Genomic DNA, 18,368 nt, shown 5'->3' with positions numbered 1-18,368 from the left:
AATAAAAATAAAGTAACCCACACGTTACCTTCACTCTATATTTTAATATAGTTATTACTTACGAAATAATGTGTCAAAAGTTGTCATCTACTAGTCATTTTTTTATTAATAATATTTTCTTGTTAAATATTTATATTGCCTTTTTAAATAGTTTTTTAAATCAAAAAAAATTTCATAAGCTAAGTTAAAATATTTTAATTTTTGTTCAATAGTGGCTATTTTAAATCCACTCGTGTGGTGGGCAAGTATAGAGTCAGATTTTTAAGAAATTTATATTAAATGAAAGGGAAATATCTAAGGTAATTATACAAATAAAAATTATTTTAATTCGTTCATTTTTCAATAAGTATAACTAATATACTTCATAATATATTATCATAATATATATATATATAATGCTATAACTTAAATGGTTATTATGTGTATCTAGGAAATTATAAATAAATGAAAGTTTGATAAATTTACAAAAAAAAGTCATTGCATTACAAATACACAGAGTAATCAAATTTAAAACTACTCAAATATTATAAAGAAAATAAAACATTTTTTCCATACCAAAATAAAATATTTATATTTTAATAAGACAATATATATATAAAAAGATTGTCTTTTTGCATTACTAGTTTTTACTTGAAAAAATATTTTTTTTAGAATTGATAATTAGTATTAATTAAGGATTAATTTTTCTTAAATAATAACATATTGTTCATTTGATGTATAACATTGAGTTAGTATGCGTCAATCTTCAAACAGGTTCTAAACTAAAGAGAGGTGGATATTCTCAATAAATACCGTTACACTCTACTATTCTGTGTCCATCTTTATGTCAGTGTATAAGGTCGTTGATCCAACTGAAAGAAGTAGTTTCCGTGATGATTATTAAGTGCCAATGTTGAGTTTTTAACATTATAACAGCTATATCGGAGTTATAATAAATTTATGTGAGTTTTAAATAATATTTAAAATATTTAATCAATCTATAATTAATAAATTATTAATATTATCAAATTAAATTAAGTTTTAATTGAACTTTATTTTAATTTTTTATTATAGACATTGAAATATGGAAGTATATTTTACATTGCAGAGTAAATAAAATAATAGTTATAATGTTAATTCTGATACATTGTAAATTACTTAAAAATACTTTAACCATAATTGGTAAAAATAGAAATAGCACGTTTTGAAATTTACTTTAATGAAACTATTCATTATACCTAATATATTGTACAGAACTAATTGAAATTATATTTATTCGATTTTTTTATTCAAAAACGTCATTACATTATTAGATTTTATTTTGTCAAATTTTTTAAACTTAAAATAAATTATTTTATGTTAATTGAAATAAATTAGGGTGGTTTTGTTGAGTAATATGACTACTGTCATAATTAATATCATTACTTACGTTATACGAAATAATTCTCATTACTTAGTTTTATCGGTGATAATGAATATTATTATTAATGATAAATAATATTTATAGAATAATGTCGTGATAGTATGTGTAACCATGAGTGGTATAGAAGCTATACCAGTTGGAGTTTTAGCAGGGGCTGCATCAAACGTAGCCTGGTTTATTCCTGTTTTGGTTGCAACCATTGCATACTTTCATTATGAAGTAAATGATCCCGAGTCCAAGATTATCGATCAACCTGGAGATCTCCTGCTTGATGAATATGATTTTATTATAGTGGGAGGTGGATCTGCTGGTGAAACATGATTAAATATTTCTACAGGACATTGTAATTATAAATATAAATAATTTTTTTTTATTCAGGTGCTGTGTTAGCTAATAGATTGACCGAAATTGAAGATTGGAGCGTGTTGTTAATTGAAGCTGGTGGAGATGAAACTGAGTTATCTGACGTACCTTTATTGGCCGCTTATTTACAGCTTAGTCAACTGGATTGGCAATATAAGTCAGAACCACAAGATACGGCTTGTTTAGGTAAATAATTAAGTGATTATGTGTATTTTAAATATATAGAATCTAAAATAATGTATAATAAATACCATTAACGTTTTATATTATACTGTATTTTTATGTTGCTCTTTTTGTTAGATTTTTAACAATTTGTTATTTTAGCCATGCAAAATCTGCGATGTAACTGGCCACGTGGAAAAGTATTAGGAGGGTCAAGTGTCCTCAATTATATGATGTATGTTCGAGGAAACCGAATGGATTATGATAATTGGCTAAAACAAGGTAATCCAGGATGGGGTTATGATGATGTTTTATACTATTTTAAAAAGTCAGAGGATAATCGTAATCCATATTTGGCTCGAACGCCTTACCATTCAATCGGTGGATACCTAACAGTATCCGAGGCGCCTTATAAAACACCTTTATCTGATGCTTTTATTGAAGCTGGAATAGAAATGGGTTATGATATACGGGACATTAATGGTGAACGTCAAACGGGTTTTATGACACCTCAAGGAACCATTAGAAGAGGTGCTCGTTGTAGCACGTCAAAGGCTTTCTTGAGACCAGCGAGATTAAGAAAAAATTTGCATGTATTTATAAATGCTCAAGTAACTCGTATAGCTATAAATTCAGATACAAAAATTGCTTACGGCGTTGATCTAATTAAAGATAAAAATCAATACTTTGTAAAATCTAAAAAAGAAGTTATATTATCAGCTGGTTCAATTGGTTCAACACAACTTTTATTACTTTCGGGTATTGGTCCTAAAGAACATCTAGCTCAATTCAATATTCCTGTAATGGCGGACTTACAAGTTGGGAAGAATCTTCAAGATCATATTGGATTAGGAGGTTTAGCTTTCACTATAGACAAAGAGGTATATTAAATTAAAAAACGAACAAAACAATTTATATTGATAATTATATTTTTTTGTTTAAATACAATTTTAGGTTTCGATAATACAAGAAAGAGTAGAAAATGTTCAGACTGTTCTTAATTATGCTACAATGGGAAATGGGCCTCTAACAATTATGGGCGGTGTTGAAGGTTTGGCATTCATTAATACCAAGTACAATAACAAATCATTTGATCAACCAGATATTGAATTACATTTTATTTCTGGTTCGACTAATTCTGATGGAGGTATGCAGTTATGGAAAGCTCACGGATTGAGAGAAGACTTTTATAAATCTGTATACGGACCCATTAATAATAAAGATGTATGGTCTGCTATACCTGTGAGTAGTAACCAAGGATCATATGAATAATTTATTTACTTATAATGTTAGTTTTAGTAAACTCGAGTACATAAATAATAAATAGATTTGTTTTAATCATTTTTAATACTAAAAAATGTATATTAATTATGAATTTAGTTATAGATGGCATAAGGGATATCACTCCCTTCTTGATAAAGAGGTATGAAAAATGTTCTTTTAGTATATATATAATAAAATACCTTAGATAAAATTTTAAGAAGTTGGATGTTTTGAAACAAATTTCTCAAATACATTAAGTTTCAAGCCTTGATAATAATGTAAATAAAATTGATTACATTTAAAATGATATAATTTTTTTTCAGATGTTGTTGCGACCTAAAAGTCGTGGTGAAATTTTATTAAGAAGTAATAATCCTTTTGACTACCCAAAAATAATTCCTAACTATTTAACGCAACGAGATGATGTGAATAGATTAATCGAAGGAGTTAAGTTTGTAGTTGCCATGAGTCATACCACAGCATTTCAAAAATATGGCAGTCGTTTACACAGTATTCCTTTTCCGAGTTGTATGTCTGTACCCATTCATACAGATTCTTACTGGGAATGTATGATTCGTCACTATACAGTAACTATATATCATCCGGTGGGAACTGCAAAAATGGGACCGAAATGGGATTCAAAAGCCGTAGTTGATCCTCAACTTAGAGTTTACGGAATACAAGGTCTTAGAGTAGTTGATGGATCTATAATGCCTACATTGGTCAGCGCTAACACAAATGCACCTATTATTATGATAGCTGAAAAAGCTTCAGATATGATTAAAGAACAATGGCTAAATTAAAAAAAAATGTTCTCATATTATTTTTCATTAACATGTGTATCTATATTTATTTGTAAATTAAAATTATTTGTATTTATATATTTTTACTACAGTGAAATAAACTGTAAATGGAGACTTAAATATTGCTTTTGACTATTCGTTAATTGTTTTCCTTTTAACGATTGATTAAATAGTTTTTAAAAATACTATGTCTACTCATATAATTAGAAATGAGTAATAATATAATATGATATTTAAATGTAATATTTTGGGAATGGTAAAATTATAGTATGCCCAATATGTATTACTTGTATAATTTTACTAAAAAATATGTAATTGAATTTATGTATTTAAGTATTACATAATTGAACAAAAATTATTAACGTTAAAGAAATTTTAGACTTAAATGATTTCGATTGTTAGAAATGTTTCAAACATTGTTTTTATAAATACTAAATTGCACAAACGTTGCACTCAAAATTGCACGATTAAATATTTACTGACTAAGCTAATTGTATAGGATTGTGACACATACGCATATTATAATTTAATTAAACTGTCTATTAGTTATTTGGGTATTGAAATAGAAATTGTTTTTACATAATAAAAATTGTCTATTAATATTTAATGCTTAAAATGTTTTTGCTATATATTTAAATTTATAAAATATCGACAATGTTTTTGGGAATTTCATATGAACACAATTTCATATCACCATTTCATTCATAAAACTTATCACGTATATCTAAATGTTTTTATTTTTTAAAAAAACATCCTACATTTTTGTAGTTGTTTAGATAAAATTACTTAATTCCATTTTTGTCTCAAATAAAATAGTAACAGTAAAAAATTCAGTTAGTTTAACCAGAGGTAAAAGTTCGTAGTTTTTTCTATCGCATATAATTTATAGTATATTGTAGTTATAAAGAAATATATATATAATATAAATTATTTAATAATAGTAAGATTTGAACTTTCTTTAATGAGTTATTTACCGAAATAAAATAAAAAATAAAAGCGTCCTCTTATCCTCAATGAGATAACAGTACAGTTAGTATTAAGTAAATTTTAAATTAATACTTTGCTATTTGACTAGGTTTTTGGAAACAAATGGATTATAACTAAATAGCCATTCAATTTAACCATTCAAGCTTTTCCAAAGTAATATTATTGATAAAATGCTGTGACATAATTATGTATTACTATTAAAATATTGTAAAATATGTACATTTTTATGAAAACAGTTTTAAAATTGTTGAATTTTTTAACAGTTTTGCTTTCATATGACAATATTTGATCACTTTTTTTTATTTTTAGATTTCGTTCAACAGTTAAGTTAGCAAGTATGTAGGTAGGTTAAAACAAAAACAACACGGTTAAAAAAAATATAAATATAAACGGGGCATTAACTATTCAATAAATATAACAACTCATGTAACTCATGTTTCTCATGTTCAAGAAAAAATTGATTAGTCGTAAAACGAACACGTTTGTAATATTTTGTTCTAGGACGCGTCCTACAAATATCGATTTGACGTTATAGTGTTCATTTAAAAGTGTGCATGCCAATATGGATTATTCATAGCCTCGGTGATCATTATTTGTTACACAGTAATTTGGATACTCTGTCCCTTGAATAATAACGGTCATTATTTATTTTCACGTTAACACCATAATATGGCTCATAGCATCTTTACGGCCCGGGTCGTGGCACGTATAGCCATGTCATTTGGGCCAAGTCTTAGCTATATAATATTAGTTCGTCTTGCTATAGTATTTTTCCGACCCGACATAGAAGATATCGATAATCGACTACTGGATTGCCAGTTGAAAAATATAATGGACCAATATGATTTTATTGTTGTGGGCGCAGGTTCAGCAGGAGCAGTGATGGCTAATCGACTTTCAGAAAATCCTAATTGGACGGTATGGTTAATTCAGTAATCAAATTATTTTATAAAAATTAAAAATGTTAATTTTACTAACAAAACTTTTCATATGTGTTCACTTCTATAAATACATTTATGTGATTACGAGATTAAAGTAGAAAAAAATACTCAGGCTGGATACAGATAACAGTCCCTTTAAGAGTGTAAAAAATGATAGTTTCGAGGTAGTAAAAGGAATGATTTCAGTTTTTAATGTTTTTATTACTATTAAAAGTTTTTAATATTATTTCATAATTTAGAAAGAAGTCTAAAAAAAGATAAGCAAAAATAAACAAAACATTTGTTTTATTACTTAATTTTTTATAGATATACACTAGGTGAGATTTTAGTTTTACAATATTTTCTTACAAGTTATAACCAATTACCAGAAATCATAAACCATAACTATTTTTACAATTTTATATTGTAATGGTTAGTAATTTTATACCATATAAAATAATCTTAGAAAAAATTCTTAATGCCAATTAAATTTAGCAAATGAATGCCAAATTAATTGTTGATTGTATTGTTGTTATCTTAAATATGCACGTTATTAGATAATCTTTTTGTTTAAATTTTTTCCTCTGATATAAACAAAATTCTTAAAATCAACTTTTTCTTTATTTTCTTCTTTCTTGTTTTATATAATATCTCAGATAATCATCAAAATATCTTCACTGGATGGCTTTTTTCGTAATATACGCAGATAATTTTTAATTTTAACTTATTGTAAAATAACTGTACAGATTTTTATTTTTCTAAAAAAAAAAAAAATTTATATAAAGTACGTTTTTGTAACAGATAGCTGCTATGACTATTACGTGGGAGAGACTAGGAGAATGGTGGCCACTAGATGTACCTAGTTGAAAAACCAAAATATTGCGTAAAACAATTATTGTATAACAAGATTATCATTAATATCATTACTTAAAATATGATGACTAGTGGTGATTTAATAATTTTTTCTCATCAATAGACATTAAAATTTTTTTTTAAATGATTCACTTTAAAATTTTGCGATTTTCAACTTAATTTTTAAATAAGAAATTCTATGAAAATTTTCTCCTACTTGTGCATAATTTGTTTTAAAATTTTCAAAAAATCGGCTTCTGATTGATATCAAGTGTTTGAAGTAATATCAGTCATAATACATTATTATTTTTAATTTATCTTGATTAATGTTACGGGCGTTATCCCAGTTCTTTATATTAAATTAAAATAAATAAAATTATTAATCGATTAATATAGTTAGTGTAGTAATAAAAGACCTATACATTCACAATATTGATTTTTTATTTATTTATGTAATTGTACCATTTTTATTTCTAATTTCTTATACACTTTAATAAAAACATTTTTATGATCAATATTAGACCTATGTTGGTAAAATTAAATTTGTTTAAGATTGATATTAGAAAATTAAAATTGTTTTAATAAACTTGAAACTTGACATAATGTAGCTTACATTTTACATTAAAAAAATATGTAAAAATTAATTTTTTTTTTTCGTTAATTATAACTTATTGGTAGTTTTGATAGGAAAATTAAATTTTAAATGACTTTTGCAACATTTTCTTAATTGGTGTAATAGATATTTAACATTTATAATTTAATATTGATGATTTTTTCTAATAAACAACATTATTACAAGAGCTTATAAATACAAAATACCAAGACTCATATGTAATATTGACTTAATTAGTAGAACATAAGTTGTGCAAATGTCTCTTTAAGTTTAATTGATTAATTAATAAAAAGCATCTGCTAATTAAATTTAAAATATTAATTTTTCCTCAATAAAACAATCTTATAATTAGCGATTTTTGGCTCATTCGCCACCTTATTTTTTTTAAAAATCTGACCACGAAAAGTCTTTGCACTATAGTATTTCGCGATTGTGCTCTCTCTGACTAAGAAACTTTTTTACACTTGGTGTCTTTTATCTAACTCTCGAATTTGTAACGTATTTAAAAAATTATTTTTATTTATTTACTTTCTTTATGTTTTAAATGTTTAATAATTATTGAGGAGTTACATTTTTTTTAATTTTAATTTTGTGAATTGTTCTCATTAAAAATTTTTTTAATTTTTCAATTGGAGTGTCTGTTAAGTACATTTCGAAAATTTATTTTAGCACATCTAGCGGTTAAAACTATTGTTAAAACAATAGTATTACTACGGACCTTGGTGTTTTGTATTTATAATCTGTTGTATTTATATATCTATAAAATTGTATAAAATATTGAGAAACATTCATTATTGCATTAATAAGATAGCATGTAATATTCAAGATTATATTATAATATACTGATTTCAAAGGGTGGAATTGTTTATTTTACCGTTACCTTAGAAGTTTAAATTCTAATATATTTTTAACTAATGAAACTGTATTAATAGTAATGTTATTCTTTATTTTTGAAATCAATATGAATTGTTATAAATTAAAATTAACTTGAAAATCAATTAATTTTAAGGTTCTATTAATTGAAGCAGGGATTGATGAGCCGGCTATATCAGATATACCTTTTTTATATCCATCACTTCAACGTACTCCCATTGATTGGCAGTATAAAACTGAACCGTCTAGTACATCATGTTTAGGTTTAAAAGAAAACCGATCAAATTGGCCACGCGGTAAAGTAATTGGTGGAAGTAGTGTATTAAATGCCATGTTTTATGTCAGAGGCAATAAGAGAGACTATGATGCTTGGCATAATGCCAATAATAAAGGTTGGAGCTATGATGAAGTTTTACCTTATTTTAAAAAATCTCAAGATATGAGAATACCTCAATTAAAGAACTCAGAATATCACGGAATAGGTGGATATTTGAGTGTAGAGCATTATCGTTCATACTCACCAATCGTTAATAACTTCATCGAAGCCGCTAAAGAGATGGGATACGATGAAGTTGACATAAATGGTGCTCGACAAACGGGTTTCACTAGATCACAAGGTATTTAAAAGAACACTTTTAACAATAAATTAATATTACATGTTATAATTAGAATATATTATTTATTAAATAATTATCCTATTAAATAAATATCACTAACTTTAAATTTTTTAATAAAAATAATGCCTTCTTTTTAATTTAAAAATTAAAATTTTTATAAAGATATATTATTTGAATGAATTAATCCAAGAAGGGTCTATTAAAAATAAAGAAGTCTTCAGAAAAATACATTTTTATGTTTCTCTATGGCATAACTTTTGATATAAACAAGTTAGCAAGCTATGGTTTGTTTAATTTAGTTAAACATTTTTCTTCAGTAAAATTCTTATAATAAATTAGGAAACTTTTTGAAGTTACAGATCAAAAACATCAATACTCTACTAATTGAAAGGTGCCTAGAAGGAAACAATTAAAATTTTCTAGATATAAATGACTTCAAACATTTTTGATTTTAGAAAAAATAAAAAATTCATGTCTTTGGCAGGATTTGTTTGAAAGCAATGTTTGAAGTATTATCAATAAAGAAATTTCGCAATAATCCGTCCAGTTTTAAATGTTTTTAGAAAAAGTTTTTTCAATATAAAGTGAAAGCTATACATATCAATTTTGACTATTTTATGGCAACAATATTTTTTTCATGTGTCCCTTTATTACTGGGACTGAAGAAAATTTTTTTTTAATTATGCTGCTGATTCCTTTAACTAGATATATTTTCTAATCTTTTGATAAAGAGTGTAAGTAATGGCATATACAAACACACACATACAAAAAACAGCAGAGTAAATCAATTGCATCTCAGCTACGCATCAAAAATTAAAAATTTGACTAAAAAAATATTTACTTTTGTATCCATATTTAAAAATATACAATGATTTTTATATAAAAATGGCAGAAAGATTATGGTATAGAAATATTTGATGATAGAAATTATAAGACATAACACTTCACCATCAGTCGATATTTTACTTAGAACGTACTTGGATTTTATTTTGTGATCCAAAAAATAATTTCTAATTAAATATCGTAATATTTAACCTCATAATAAAAAGTTAATTTTCTGAAAAAATTATTTATTTTTATGAAATATGATGAATTTCAAATTTATAAAGTCTTAGTAAAAATCTATTTTTGAGGATAGCTATTAAGGGTAACTCTCAAAAATTAATGAAAAGCTGTCATTTTTATTTTTTGGTGTATAATGGATTAAATTTAAATTTTGAATTGTTAATAACTAGTTATATATTATATACTTTTTAAGTCAATATAATTTTTAAATAAAAGCGAGACGGACATATGTTACTATAATCTATGTATTCTATAAAACTAAAGTAAGACTAAAAACTATACCCTTTCCTCACATTTAAATCTTTATATAATATTATCTCTTATAAAATGTGTATACATTTGTATACATTTATACTTTTTAATAACTATATTGTACAAGACATGACAGATAATCAATCTGTATTTTTTAATTTGTTTAAGTTATATAATTTCTACATTGTAGAGCGATTCTTTAAAAAAAACACCCGATTTCTACTAAAATAATAATTATTTTAAGAAAATTATTTCTGATAAGTTTTATAATAACCGTTTTACAAATAAGATAATGATCTAAATGACCGGTAGATAGTAACTTATCAATCCATAATCTTCCTACCATCTTGACATTATTTTGACAAATATTGATAAAAATGTGGGTAACTAACAAGTAAGATTGTTATAAATTAATATATGATTGAAACGAAAATATCATTTTGGTGACTTATCCTTTTTGAGTAATCACCGGTAAATAAAAAACTATGTAATTTTCGGTAGATAAGTTAATTTTTTTTAAATATTTAAAATATGCATAGAAGTGTTATTTTAATCACTATCAGATATAAATCAATAATAATCTAAAAAGTACTTCAACTTTACTGGACCAAACTTCACTGTAATGTACTTTTTTATTATTTTTAAAACAGTAAAACATGAATGTTTAAAAAAAAAATTAGGTAAAAGTTAATAGATTTGAAAAAGAAAAACGGAATGGTACTACTTATAATCTATATCTAAATTTTAAATAATTTTTGCTAGTACAAACTATAAGTTTATATTCTTAGGAACTTTAAGAGATGGGCTGAGATGTAGCACTGGTAAAGCATTTTTAAGACCGATTAAAGATCGACCAAACCTCCATGTAAGTATTCTGACACATGCATTAAAAGTAGTTGTTGAAGATGGAAAAGCTATTGGTGTGCTGATTTCAAAGTTAGGCAGTGCTCCAACTCTAGTCAAAGCACATAAAGAAGTAATTCTATCAGCTGGAGCAATTAATTCTCCTCAATTATTGATGTTGTCGGGTATAGGACCAGCTGATAAACTCAGAAAAGTTGGTATTAAACTGGTAAAACACTTGCCTGGTGTCGGAAAAAATCTTCAAGATCACATTGCTACTGGTGGGGTCACTTATTTATTTGACTCACCTGATTGTTCGGCCCCTCTAGGAATGGGCATTGTTTTGCCGAGAGTATTAACTTTAAATACGTTCGTTAAATTTTTTCGAGATTCTTCTGGGCCATTATACAGAATTCCTCTTGGTGAAGCCATGGGTTTTGTTAATACAAAGTAAATTTTAATTTATCACATTTAAGTTATTAATGTTTTATTGGTAATTTTCTTTATCATCAGATACAACGAAGATCCGGAGTGGCCAGACATCCAACTGTTTTTAGCAACTGCGGGTGACAATACTGATGGTGGATTGTTAAACAAACCCGATGTTGGCATGACAGATGAATATTATGAACAAGTTTTTGAACCAATTTTATATAAAGATGCATATACTGCTGGACCATTATTACTGCGACCATATAGCCGGGGTTACATTGAATTGACCAGCAAAAATCCTTACCACCCACCTAAAATTGTGCCAAACTATTTGAGTGATCCTAGAGATATTCAAGTTATGGTAGAAGGCTTGAAAATAGGTTATGAAATGAGCAAAACAGCTGCCATGCAACGACTTAACACTACATTACATGATATACCTACGCCGGGTTGTGAAGAGTTCAAATTTCTTTCAGATCAATATTGGGAATGCCAAGCGAGACATTATACAATGACTATATATCATCCTGTAGGCACTTGCAAAATGGGACCAGATGAAGATGAATATGCTGTAGTCAATAACAGGCTAAAAGTGAGAGGTATCAAAAGCCTTAGAGTGGTAGATGCTTCAATAATGCCAACTATTGTTAATGGTAATACTAATGCCCCAACTATAATGATCGCCGAAAAAGCTGCAGATATGATAAAAGAAGACTGGTCCGGATACACATTAACATTTACATCAAGAAAATCTAAGAAAACTTATAGAAAGTGGTGGTAACCTACTTTATTCTGACATTTTATCAATGTCTGTGTGTAAATAAGGACATTTATTTTTTTCCCGCCTAGCATTTAAAAAAATGTTATTTATTTATAACTCCTTATAATACTGTAGATTATTGGTTAAAAACCTATAAATTGACCAATAACTAACATTAGGCGTGTACCATATTAAGTTATTTGGATAGTATTATTAACCTATTAGAAAATTAATTTATAAAAAATAAAATGTTTTTTATTGTAGTGTAGTTTGAAATTGTTAAATGACTATTAAAATAAGAAAAATAATTAAAGTTTGTTGAGATTTAATTATTTATAATAAGAATTAAGTATTATTTTAATATATTGTTCCATTTTAATTTTAATTAAAGTACTTGCACTGAAAATGAATTTTTAAAAAAATAAAATTAAAATATTATGACATAAAATTTAGTAATTAAGAAATAAATTAAGTGTAATTTATATTATTGAAATTATTTGTAATATATTATCAACATTTATATATCGTCAGTGATACTCATTTCATTTATACAGTAATTTAACTACAATAGATAAGAACTAGTTTTAGGAAAATTTGATTTAATAAGTATACATGTTAATTTGAGCACAAAAAATCATTAAAATTGCACTGATAAAAAGAGAAATTAGTGGGGGTCGCTGTGAAATAGATACTTTTACAATACTTTTAAAATTAGCTCTATTAATGTAATTGTAAGGTTATTAATCAAATTTGTATAGTAAATTAGTATTTACCAACAAAGTTTTTTATATATACTAAATAAGCATTCTTTTTTTAAAGACAAATTAAAATGCATCCAGATCTGTAATTTCCATGAAATCTTATGCATTTCGTTTAACAGATAAACTGGTTTTTAGCGAAGTATCTAGGAGCAGTACACGAAAGTAAAAAAACATTTCCAATTTTACTTTCTTAAAGTATAGAAATATAAAAACATATATATTATTATACACTAAACTAGGCTTAAAACAATAGAGAAAGTCACTGGACCACGGGATATCGTAATTTGAGTTTTGTATTTCCAATCGATAATGATATTTTCAAGACCAGATTTCGATTTCAGTATGCAATTGATATTCTAGGCAAGGAGTTATTAGTGATATGTTTTTAATTTTATTAAATCATAACTATTATTTTAATTTAAAATTAGTGCTTTTTTTTATTTAAAAGTTTCATTTTATTTTTATTGTTTTCTATGATTTTAAAGATCAATTTTAGTTACTTAATTAGAAACATTTTTTAAATAGTTTATCCAGTAAAAAAGTTATAACACCTAATATTAGATATGTTCTCAGAAAAAAACTGCAATCAGTGCTTTTGGACAGATTCATCGTTTTTATCAGGATCATGTGGAAGCACTGGAAGTTTAGCGTTTTTTATGTCTTTAATCGATCTCATGATTAGATCTCAATGTTCTGTAGCAGATCCTTGTAGACGAGCCAAAAACAAGCAGTTTCCAGCGGGTTTTTATTATCCAGAAGAACTTGATTTTGTAGTAGTTGGAGGAGGCGTTGCTGGTTCAGTAGTTGCGGCAAGACTTAGCGAGATTCAAGAATGGACAGTAGGCTTATTAGAGGCTGGACCAGAAGAACCAACAGCAACTTCAATACCAGCGTTTTCTACGTCAGCTTTGGGTACAGACTTAGATTGGATATACTTAACGGAACCACAACAACATGCATGTCTTAATAATGAAGGAATTTGCGTTTGGCCTCGAGGTAAAATGATAGGTGGAACCGGAGCCATGACTGGTATGATGTATTCTAGGGGGCATAAAATGATTTATGATAATTGGCGAGATGCTGGAAATTATGGTTGGGGTTATGAAGATGTATTACCTTATTTTAAAAAATCTGAGTCAAATAAAAACGCAGATTTAGTCGAGCATCAATACCATGGTTTTGATGGACCTATCTCAGTACAAAAATTTTCTCATTGTCCTAAAATAGCCGAATCAATAGTTAAAGCTGGCGAAGAATTAGGGTACAGATCTGGAGATTTAAATGGTCACAACCAAACAGGTATTTACTATATTTAATAAATTATATACATTATGATCTATTTATTATTAACCACTCTATTATTCGCAAAATAAATACAATAATGAAAAAAAAAAATTGATATCTTTTAGTTACATGTTGGGTGTTCAGTAAATAAGGAAACAGGTCAATTGTTGTAAAAAATGAGATCAATAGAAAATCGTTTCCTTACTTACTGAACACTCTATATATTTCTAGATTTATCAGCTAATTATTACTTTTTAGAATCATCCTTATAACTTAAAGGAATATCAAATTAATTTATTTTAAATAGGAACATACATATTTAACTAGCTTTTAAAATAGAAAATAATCTAATAAAGAAAATGGCTGGTCAATAACACCGTTTGGACCAGTATTGTAGAAGTTTTTAATAATATATTCAATTTATTTAATAAGAAATAACTGGTGGTGAGGAGTGAGAGCTGCTATTTTTATCACTAGTCATTTTCCAGACGTACTCTTCGTTCCACTAAAGTATAAAAATGAGAATAACTCCCAAAGTACTTATGGAAAATTGGTTCTATAATACATAATAATTGAGTCAGAAAAATTATATTGTTATGAAATATAGTAACTATATTTCATAGAATAGCTAAACTGTTTAGCTCACCTCTTTTAATTTTTAATTGTAAAGAAAAATGATTAAAATAGCATTATATTAAATTTCATGTTATCAACCAAAATCAATAATTAAAAATTAAGTTATCCTAGAAAAATGTTCTTAGTTAGTAACATTTATTATTTATTAATAAATATTGTTTACCGTAATAGTTATTTTCTGATTTTTAAATTTTTTTACACTTTAAATTACTTAACAGTTAGTAATAACAGTCTATAAAATGATATTATTTTAAAAATAGTATCTTGGGCTGTTGGGTTGGTAAAATTTTATGATTTTTGTGATATAATTATTATAATTTTATAATTTTAAATTATGTCAATAATTATCATATGAAATACTACTAAAATAAAAAAAGGATCATAAATGCCAGGTAAAAATGAAATAAATTTAGATTTAATACAAGTTATCCCAAAATGGGTTATAAATTAGATCTTGACGATATGTATACTGCCGGCCAAAATTATTAGATCACACAATAACTTTAAGATTTTTTTCAAATAAGATTTGATATCTTGTTGGTTTATTAAATATTATTATAATATTAACAAACATGATTGCTGTAGATTCAAAGAAAAAATAATTCATCTGCAAAAAATTATCGACAGAAATTTTAATTCGAATTTCTTTGGTGATCTAATAATTTTGGGCGCCAGTATATATAGATATTTGTGTATTTATCGAGATATCAAGTTGGGAGCTATTAACTGTTGGGCATACTCATAGTTGTAAGTTAGATCTGATTTATTTACATATATACATATATTATTATTTTTTATAAAATATTTTTTTTTAGGTTTTACTATTGCTCAAGCAATGGTAGAAAATGGTCTAAGGATGAGTACATCTAGAGCATTTTTACGTCCAGCTAACAATAGGGAAAATTTGTTTGTGAAGATAAATAGTCGAGTAACAGGTTTGGTGTTAAATAAATTCACTAATCGCGTTCAAGGTGTTAAGTACATGGATAAAAACGGTGAACATGTAGTTCGAGCTCGAAAGGAAGTGATTTTATCAGCAGGTGTAGTGGGCTCTGCTCAATTGTTAATGTTATCGGGGATAGGACCAGCAGAAGACCTACTTCGGGTTGGAGTGACGGCATTTAAGGATTTACCGGTTGGTCGCAATCTTCAACACCACGTATCTGTTAGTATTGCGGCTACAGTTAATGATTCTGATCACCAATATCATTTGTCGATGGACGCTGTTTCAGAATTTATTAACAACCGCACGGGTCCATTAGCAAGTACGGGACTAACACAAACAACTGGATTTTTGACTACTAACTACGCAGAAAAAGGCGTGAGTTTCTTTTCGGAAATAATTAATCAATATTTTAATACATTATCTCCTTCCAATAGTTGAAAGTATCATTTTAGACAATAACACGTTTGAAGAATAGATGAAGAAAACGCATAAAACTGCTTGTTATTAAATTGAGTAAAAATAATTTGTTTTTTTTTCTTTAAAAATATGCATTGATTGGTGTATTAAAAACTATAGAGCAATAAATGTTTATCGTTGGACATAAATTGATTTCTCCTATGAATGTAAAAATTAATTGTTTCTGTCATGACATATGCTATCATAAAATACATAAAACATTTAAATTATTTTAAGATTTTTTTAATATCAACGTGTGTTGTAAAACTATAAAAAATTACATAAACAATAAGGAAATTTGTCCATTGTTTCAAAACTATTAAATTGTAGATTATTATAAAACTTAAAAAAGTCAAATTTTGCAACATAATTTTATTGCTTTACGAATAAATAATAACTTTTTTATTAAAAGGGCATTGTCTTATACTAATCTTACATAAAATAATCGATTTTTTGAATAAGTACTTCCAATGTTAAATAGCAATATAATATTTTAATAAAATATAAATAAATCTGTTTCCAGGTCCCTGATGCTCAGTTATACTTTGATGGTTTGGCGCCAAGTTGTAATAAAGTTTTAGTAGACTCTGATATACCATCATTTAAAACAAATGAACAAAGAACATACGTATGGGCTCGACCTACATATTTACTAACTAAAAGTAAAGGATACATAGCTCTTCGGACGGCTAATCCTTTGGATTCTCCAATTATTCAGCCTAACTATTTTCATGACTATAGAGACGTGTTGGGTATGGTGGACAGTATAAGAATTACAATTGATATTATGAACACTAAAGCGTTAAAAATATGGGACTTAAAATTAGATAATACACCAGAACCTGGATGTGAGCATTATGTATACGGTACCCATTCCTATTGGGCTTGTGTTGTGACTACCGCTACTAGACCAGAAAACCACCATTCAGGTACTTGCAAAATGGGACCTTCATGGCATCCGGAAACAGTTGTTGATCCGGAACTAAGAGTTTTAGGTATACCAAACTTGAGAGTGATGGACGCTTCCGTATTTCCTACTGGTCCTAATTGCAATCCTATGGCACCTATTATTATGGTTGCTGAGAAAGGATCAGATATGATAAAAAAGACGTGGAAATCATTAACTAAAACAAAAACGTTATAAATGTTATTTATTATTTTTTTACAATACAAAATGGTTTTTATACCGAGCGATCGTTAGTATTAAGCTTTGATATTGTGCACCTACGTTTCAACATACTTGAGTGAAAATATAAATTATTTTTTTGATTAATCAATGTAGAGGAAATGAAATATTGACTAACGATCCGAAACAAACTATTACAGAAAATGGTGACTTATATTGCTAAAAACATTTCTTTGTTGCTCTAATTGCTAGTTTAGTTTTGAAATTTAATTTTTTGTTTAATTTAAGCCCAGATTTGGTTCTAAATAAAATTTAAAAGAATTCAAATTTGTATTTTGTGATATTATTATTATATTTACCGAAATATGTGTTTATTTATTTTAATAAATAATTATTATCTTATACATTTTAAGAGTATTCCATTAAGCTAAATAGAGAGATCAATAAAAATTAATTTTTAAGTTATAATTTTAAACTTTCTTTCATAAAATAAAATTTGTATGTTTATCACTTGAAAAAAATCCGTTTGCATGATGAATTAACATAATTTTAATGAGTGGGTAATGTAATAAAAAAAAATATTAACTCATTTTTTAAATCTGATGTTATCATATTAAAAACATATTGTAATACTTAAAATTTCACTAGCTATTCTAGAGTATGCTTTAAAATCAATGGTGTGGAGCGATTATAACCTCATTAGGTTATATCGATTTTATATTTTAACTTGAGACAAAAAAAAATTAAAATTAAGGTTATATAATAATTTTTTACTTATTAAATGATGGTAAAAAACATTGTAAATTTTGAAGTGCATTAAATTCTGGATGTGCACATTTCCAGATCTTAAAATTTAAAAAATTGTTTACATTATCTTAAAGCTATAATTTGCAGTCCTATGGCCAAGAGTTTTTTTTTTCGAGAGAAAATTCTAAAAGAAGATTTTACTCTC

At 26.5% G+C, this 18,368-nt stretch overlaps 3 protein-coding genes across 4 annotated transcripts; all 3 read left to right on the top strand.

Moving 5' to 3' along the window:
• Nucleotides 1-782: 782 nt before the first annotated feature.
• Nucleotides 783-4,113, top strand: LOC126894122 (glucose dehydrogenase [FAD, quinone]-like). The gene is made up of 6 exons (XM_050664878.1): nt 783-941; nt 1,487-1,712; nt 1,781-1,951; nt 2,090-2,808; nt 2,882-3,169; nt 3,514-4,113. Exons 2-6 carry the CDS (start codon nt 1,514-1,516, stop codon nt 3,991-3,993), a joined length of 1,857 nt encoding a protein of 618 aa, XP_050520835.1. The 5' UTR covers nt 783-941; nt 1,487-1,513; the 3' UTR covers nt 3,994-4,113.
• Nucleotides 4,114-5,435: 1,322 nt separating this feature from the next.
• LOC126894168 (glucose dehydrogenase [FAD, quinone]-like) lies at nt 5,436-12,520 on the top strand. Its single transcript, XM_050664976.1, has 4 exons — nt 5,436-5,898; nt 8,375-8,855; nt 10,961-11,465; nt 11,529-12,520. The coding sequence occupies exons 1-4, from the start codon at nt 5,650-5,652 to the stop codon at nt 12,226-12,228; spliced, it is 1,935 nt and encodes a 644-aa protein (XP_050520933.1). The 5' UTR covers nt 5,436-5,649; the 3' UTR covers nt 12,229-12,520.
• Nucleotides 12,521-12,772: 252 nt separating this feature from the next.
• LOC126894500 (glucose dehydrogenase [FAD, quinone]-like) lies at nt 12,773-17,820 on the top strand. Of its 2 annotated transcripts, XM_050665557.1 has the most exons (4): nt 13,149-13,163; nt 13,208-14,267; nt 15,704-16,209; nt 16,814-17,820. In XM_050665557.1, the coding sequence occupies exons 2-4, from the start codon at nt 13,532-13,534 to the stop codon at nt 17,432-17,434; spliced, it is 1,863 nt and encodes a 620-aa protein (XP_050521514.1). In that variant the 5' UTR covers nt 13,149-13,163; nt 13,208-13,531; the 3' UTR covers nt 17,435-17,820. The 2 variants fall into 2 exon arrangements, with proteins under 2 accessions (XP_050521513.1, XP_050521514.1); XM_050665556.1 differs by having other exon boundaries at nt 12,773-14,267.
• The last annotated feature ends 548 nt before the right edge of the window (nt 17,821-18,368 follow it).

This window comes from Daktulosphaira vitifoliae, unplaced genomic scaffold, assembly GCF_025091365.1.
Source record: "Daktulosphaira vitifoliae isolate Bord-2020 unplaced genomic scaffold, ASM2509136v1 Scaffold_1, whole genome shotgun sequence".
Lineage (NCBI taxonomy): Eukaryota > Metazoa > Arthropoda > Insecta > Hemiptera > Phylloxeridae > Daktulosphaira > Daktulosphaira vitifoliae.
This window is presented reverse-complemented; position numbering and strand designations above follow the sequence as displayed.

What these genes read in the sequence shown, in the direction of transcription:
- LOC126894122 (XM_050664878.1), top strand. Translation starts at nt 1,514, where the DNA reads ATGAGTGGTATAGAAGCTATACCAGTTGGAGTTTTAGCAGGGGCTGCA. An exon ending in AGTGGGAGGTGGATCTGCTG is followed by an intron (nt 1,713 to 1,780) that starts GTGAAACATGAT and finishes TTTTTTATTCAG; the next exon opens with GTGCTGTGTTAGCTAATAGA. An exon ending in ATGTATGGTCTGCTATACCT is followed by an intron (nt 3,170 to 3,513) that starts GTGAGTAGTAAC and finishes ATTTTTTTTCAG; the next exon opens with ATGTTGTTGCGACCTAAAAG.
- LOC126894168 (XM_050664976.1), top strand. Translation starts at nt 5,650, where the DNA reads ATGGCTCATAGCATCTTTACGGCCCGGGTCGTGGCACGTATAGCCATG. An exon ending in CAGAAAATCCTAATTGGACG is followed by an intron (nt 5,899 to 8,374) that starts GTATGGTTAATT and finishes ATTAATTTTAAG; the next exon opens with GTTCTATTAATTGAAGCAGG. An exon ending in GGGTTTCACTAGATCACAAG is followed by an intron (nt 8,856 to 10,960) that starts GTATTTAAAAGA and finishes TTATATTCTTAG; the next exon opens with GAACTTTAAGAGATGGGCTG.
- LOC126894500 (XM_050665556.1), top strand. Translation starts at nt 13,532, where the DNA reads ATGTTCTCAGAAAAAAACTGCAATCAGTGCTTTTGGACAGATTCATCG. An exon ending in AAATGGTCACAACCAAACAG is followed by an intron (nt 14,268 to 15,703) that starts GTATTTACTATA and finishes ATTTTTTTTTAG; the next exon opens with GTTTTACTATTGCTCAAGCA. An exon ending in CTAACTACGCAGAAAAAGGC is followed by an intron (nt 16,210 to 16,813) that starts GTGAGTTTCTTT and finishes ATCTGTTTCCAG; the next exon opens with GTCCCTGATGCTCAGTTATA.